Below are 6,000 nucleotides of genomic sequence, written 5' to 3'. Positions count from 1 at the left end.
AATGTTTAAAAAGTTCTTTTGTGAAAAAGAGAATCTCTCTTTATAAAAGTCCAAAAAGGGCTATGTACTCTCGCATACCTTGGTTCAAATCCAAACTCGAGTTCCTCATCTATAAAAGGTACCTAATATTACCTACACTACTAGATCATTATCACAATTAAATGTTAGGGATTAAGCCCCTGAAATAATAGACAAGCAATATTATTTCCTTAGTTCTATCTTCCTTCTTCCCTTAGTTGGTATTGCTCAAAGTGTAGAATATTACCATTGCGTCAGAATCACTGGACACTTGTAACAAAGGTTGATTCCACAATTCCCAGAAGCATGACCCCTAAATTTGTATTTTTCTCAAGTATTCCAGGTGATTCTCAGACACTCTAAAGCTTAAAGACCATTAAAATTAAACTTTCTTAATATTTTTATCTACTTGTTGGTCCTCTTTAGACTCAGAAAACAATTTAAAATCTTCTTTCCCCATATGTATATTTTATAAATTTGAAGGTGGCCCTCAAGGCTAAGAAAGGAAGATCTTACACTCTCTGTTCTAAGTTAAAACTCCAAATTTTTTCACGCTTTAAACATCTGTCTTCATCTCTAAAGCTTCCTCAGTCTCTTCATGTATCCATTTAGGGATAACTAAAACTAGATTGTAATCTATTGTGGCTCGGAAAAGAGTACTTACACTTACTAAATGGCCCCAAGTTAACCTACACTCATTTGAAATTAATAAGGTAAAGACAGTCAAATAAAATCGATAATTCAATTATTTTAAGATAGCGAGTAGGAATGGCAGCTTTTTACTTCCAAGCATGAGAGAATATGTATACCTTACATTCAAATCAATAAATACCTGTTCTAGATCTCAATATCGAACTTTCGATACTAATTAATTTTAATTTCTGATGTTGGTATGCGATTCAAAATAACAACCAAAAAAGAAACACTTGAACTTGATGGAAGTAACTTCTACAACTTTATAATAAACAACAGCATTCTTTACACAAAATTCAGTTCTTAAAACCCTCAAACTTCAAAACACAAAAATAAATTTCCATTTATAGATTCCCCCTTCCAGTTCCAAAAGTGATTAAAGTATTCATCATGTAAAATTTAGCTGAAATAAGTAACAATCCCCCAGTGCAAGTATCAATTCAACACACAGATTTTGTGTACTGCTTTCATATTTTTCTTTTGCTTCTTTTCTAGATAAAAGCGGGATATTGTAAATATTCTCACTAGAAAGTTCTGACCAAGGATACTGGCCTTTTCAAGCAATTCAGAAAAGGTGGATCATTGAAAGAAACTCCTGAGACACAGCAGTCCGCAGCGTATTACAGGAGCCACTGACTAGAAGCCTTATCAGTTCATCCCACCAAAGATGGACCAACTGTGTTATTCATACAGATAAGCTCAATCTCCTTTACCAGATAAGCTACCAACCACTTAGGTCAGAACACTTTTCACAGTTTTTTAGCATCGTAATCTCCCCTCTCAGGAGAGGCTAATTCAAACACACTCACTAACATCTTTGGTTACAAGGGCAATACAGTGCGTAGATGTTGTTAATAATGGTTCTCCCATGGCTATGTAAAGATTGGAAAAAATGCTGTAGGTAGACATAAATGCAACCTGCATTTTCTAAGCTCCTTATGTCTTATATAAAGTCCAGTTTCTTTTGAAATTGTGTACATGTCAATAGCAGCCATTTCTCCATGGGGCCAGCCATAAACTTCCTGTACTACAGGTAACATGATTCCTCCAGTCCCCTCCAGGGCAGGCTAGGTCTCCAAGGGGCACACAAAGGACAAGAACATGTCCAGTTGGTTCTTCACAATAACTTCATCTGGATGTAGCTTGTGGGGTAAATAATGAGCCAGGGTCATCTCCCAGGCATCAACGAGATACACTCCAACTCCTGAGAACATCTTCCGAAGGATGGTGTCCAGCTGAAAGTTGTACCAGTCACTGTTGAAAAGGCTCACTTCAGGCCCCAGCTCTTGGGCATTGGCTGTTCGGATGACTACCACGGTCTTAGGACTTCGATCCAGGAGCTGGACCACTGCTCGACGGATATTCCTGAGCCGCCGGATGTACACTTCCAAGGGGAAGGTGCTAAAATGAGACCATACAGCTATGGCAACCACGGTGTTCTTCCCGCCCACGATGCCATTCAGCTCATTTGCCACATAATGGAGCTCATTGCTAAAGACAGTTGTAAAACGGATGGGTGGACCATGGCAGCGATATTTGAGCAGGATGTTGTGCTTCTGGTCCACCGCAAGGAAAGGACCCACATTCTTGGGACTACCCAAGTTAAACTCCACTAAATCTGAAACAAGGAAAACTCAAATTCATAAAAATGTTCAAACCAAGCACATATATTATGATGATTCTATACTTAGCAGCTTAAAAGAACATTTTTTCAAATAAAAGTGTAACAAAAAGGTACAAGTGTAAAGGGAATATCTATTTCACTGGCCTCAACAGACCTGTATTCTAACATATTTATTAAACTACCAGTGATACCTATGTCTATATACCCCAGAAGCAAAATAACTGTTTACCACTAACCATTAGGCCAAGAAATCTTCCTGTTTGCACCAACTGCTGAATATCTAAAAATCAACTTGGCATTTACACATGATTCTTCTAATAGACAAACATTATTTCTTCTAGGAGAAGGGCTATAACTTCTGCCTTTTTAAGAATGCATAAATGTAACCAAATACTTCTTTTTGCAATACATGAAAGAACGGAGCAGCCCTGTTTCTTCTGATTTTCGATTTCACCCTATGGATGGAAAATCGTATTAGTGTCTTAGAAAATGTCTATCTCCGTCACAAGAATAACAAAGACCAAGTCGTGTTTCAAAGTCTAGCTCCTCTGAGATCTTCTGATGGTCCTAGGAATCAGTGATTATTTCTCTTTTGTTACCCCTAAAAAACTCGGTCTCTACAATTCATCACTTAACATATGCCCCATAAGGAAAGAGGGCCTGTCTCATATACTTAAATGTTCCTACAAGTGCCTTTCAGAGAACAGACCAAGTAACTTCTGGCAACCCAAGTCAATTAGCACTTCTAAGCACCTATTCAGTGCCATGAGCCAGTAATGCTCAGATGGGTAAGTCACAGTCCTGGCTCTCAAGAGGTATACTGTCAATTCTGAAGAAATAACATCATACTATAATTGGCCTACATTCTTCTTAAGGGTTAAAGGTGTCACTTTTCTCTCCAAGCAGTCCCAGACTCCTCTTCTAGAATTTCCTACCTAATTCATTACTACTTAGCATTTGGCCCCACTTAAGCTGAATAAACTCAAGCTATCATTTTTTCTTTTGATTAAGATCAAGCCCTGACACAAGGCTTTATCAGGTGAAAATCTGTCTGCAAAGGATATGGTGGAAAACAATCAAGACACCCAATGTGATCACTGCTATGAAAGGAAATAATGAGCTACGTCATTAGAACTTAAGAAACAAACAACTAAAGACTCTTGGAGGGCCCTGCCTAGTCAGCATCAAAACATGTTTAGCATTATGCCATACAAATTATATCCCTTTTTCTAGTTTTTAATGTATGCTTTATCGACTAAACTCGGCTATGCCTATTTCAAAAAAACAAGCAAAACAAAAACTGGAATTAACTTTCTACTTTTGGGGATCATATCTACTTCTTCCTTTCCTTCTAAAAATTAAATCTGAAATTAAGTTGATGTAAAAAATAAAAAGAGAAAAAAAAATACCAACAACAGCTCACAACAAACTATGGGACTGTGCTTTATGGAAAACCTTCCCCATACACAGCCCTCAAAAATAGTTCCCACAGAATTACTTATCAGCTCTCTAAATTGTAAGCAGGGTCTTTAGTACTGTTACCTGGGATTCATCCCTCCTCATCCAGCCCACATACCTCCCATGAAGAAGAAAAGGCCCTTGAATAAGGGATGGCCCTCCAGTGAGTGGGGCTTTATTCTGAGTCTGGATAGCACCCCCAGAGCCCAGCAGTGAAATCAGGAAGCTAAGAATGCTGGGACTTACCAAGACTCCCTCAGTAGGAGCCAGCTCATCTCAAAATCATACCAATGGAATGCCCAACGGATGACACTGGGAAGGCTTTGCTGAATGGATGCATTAAAGTGGACCACAGTCAGTTTGGCTGCTTCCTTCCAGTTAAATCTATTATAAACTTGGAGTCTGACCAAACAGAATTAGGAGAGAAACAACTGGAAATGTCCCCCTCTCTTTTAGAGCCCAGAATATCAGAAGTAAAGGACTGCTGTAAGGTGATACCATCCAGCTGCCTCATTGCACACATGGAGAAATGAAGGCCTGGTAACAATGACACATCCAAGGTCGCACAGCTAATCCATGGTACAAAACTTCAACAAGAACACAGTGCTTCCGTCAATACATCAACCCCACCATGGATCAGAAACCATCACACAGCTCTCCAGGGTTAGGATACCTCTTCAGTCCACAGAGAAATAACTACTTCCTTGGCCGATGCCTTTCTTCAGGCACTGGAGTGAAGAAAGCTGGTTTTGTCCATGTGGAAAAGAGTTATAAAATAAAATACAAAGTACTAACCTGGAACAAACGTAGTAAGGTATTCAAACCACTGCCTGATTGTTGAGTCACCAAATAAATACACCACTTTTCTTTGCAAGCATTCTGTGATATTGTCGGGGTCATTAAACTGGCGCATCTTAAACTTTCTGGGCCTCCACTGGTCTTTGTAATAATACCCAGAAGGAAAAGTTCCTGAGCCTTGAGATAGTTCCAGACTGTTCGTTTCTGAAAAGAAAAAGGAAAAAATAAGATATTCTGAAAGTCTCCTCCAACAAACCATACATGGAAAATGCTCCAAGAAACAAAATTAAGCCCCTTTATTTGTTAGCCTGCTCGTATATGGGTAACATTTCCTGCCATCACATCTCAGAGAAATCCCAGACTTTCCCCTTGCTACAAAAGTTTCTCCTTTGCACAAAAATAGGAAGATCTGAAACGTGTTTGATGGTATTGGTGGACAGAAAGGGAAAAGGGAACTTTGAGCACTCCCCTCTGATTATGCATGTTTTTATCAAAGCCAAAAATAAAAGCAAGCAAATAACCATGGAAATGTGTAGATATAAGCATTGTCCAGTATTATCCCAGAATGAATTTCTCATACCAGGGCCTATGAGGTAAGTAACACCTTAAATTCATATTTTACATATGTATAGTAAAATCAGTCCACTGTTGCTCAGCCTATTATTATTATTTTTTTAAGATTTTATTTATTTGACAGAGACACAGCAGAGAGGGAACACAAGCAGGGGGAGTGGGAGAGGGAGAAGCAGGCTTCCCGCAGAGCAGGGAGCCTGATGTGGGGCTAGATCCCAGGACCCTGGGATCGTGACCTGAGCCAAAGGCAGACACTTAACAACTGAACCACCCAGGCGTCCCTGCTCAGCCTATTAAAAGGAAAGTTTTAACCTATGGGTCCTATAATCAAATATGAATTCAGAAAACCACCACTTAATACAGAGAACAAACCAAATATACACACTCTGAAGAACTATTCCCCACAACACAGAAGACTCAGAAGGCCTTCTTGCACAATGAACAGTATTTAAAAGGCAGCAGGGGTGCCTCGGTGCAGCGTCTGCCTTCAGCTCAGGTCATGATCCCAGGGTCCTCAGGGTCCTGGGATCGAGCTGCACATTGGGCTCCCTGCTCAGCAGGAAGACTGCTTCTCCCTCTGCCTGCCACTCCTACTTGTGCTCTCTCTCTCTCTGACAAATAAATAAAATCTTTAAAAAAATAAATAAAATTAAATAAAATTAAAATAAAATAAAATAAACACAGCAGCAGTGTGTACTCATGGTTGTAGCCTAGCTACATGTGATGACACAAGCACCAGAGCACATTTCAGAGGGAGAGTCAACATCCTTCTGCCCTAACACCTCCCTTGGAAAATGCTTCTGTAGAAACAACACATTTTACATGCTTCAAAATAA

The 6,000-nt window shown here is 39.4% G+C and overlaps 1 protein-coding gene across 5 annotated transcripts in view; it reads right to left on the bottom strand.

The window, feature by feature from the left end:
- Positions 1 to 960: 960 nt before the first annotated feature.
- NXPE3 (neurexophilin and PC-esterase domain family member 3) overlaps positions 961 to 6,000 on the bottom strand; it is a 45,869-nt gene continuing 40,829 nt past the window's right edge. For all 5 annotated transcript variants that reach the window (XM_028119229.2, XM_028119230.2, XM_028119231.2 and 2 more), the window contains 2 exons: positions 4,589 to 4,795; positions 961 to 2,329 (listed from right to left, as the gene is read on the bottom strand). In XM_028119229.2, the coding sequence (XP_027975030.1) occupies positions 1,779 to 2,329; positions 4,589 to 4,795 (758 nt within the window). In that variant the 3' untranslated portion in view covers positions 961 to 1,778. The remainder of the gene's footprint in view (positions 2,330 to 4,588; positions 4,796 to 6,000) is intronic.

Source organism: Eumetopias jubatus, unplaced genomic scaffold, assembly GCF_037043125.1.
Source record: "Eumetopias jubatus isolate StellerSeaLion01/CBP00866 unplaced genomic scaffold, mEumJub1_p1.0 scaffold_1, whole genome shotgun sequence".
Classification (NCBI taxonomy): domain Eukaryota; kingdom Metazoa; phylum Chordata; class Mammalia; order Carnivora; family Otariidae; genus Eumetopias; species Eumetopias jubatus.
The sequence above is the reverse complement of the archived record's forward strand: the minus strand, read 5'-3'. Positions and strand labels throughout refer to the sequence as shown.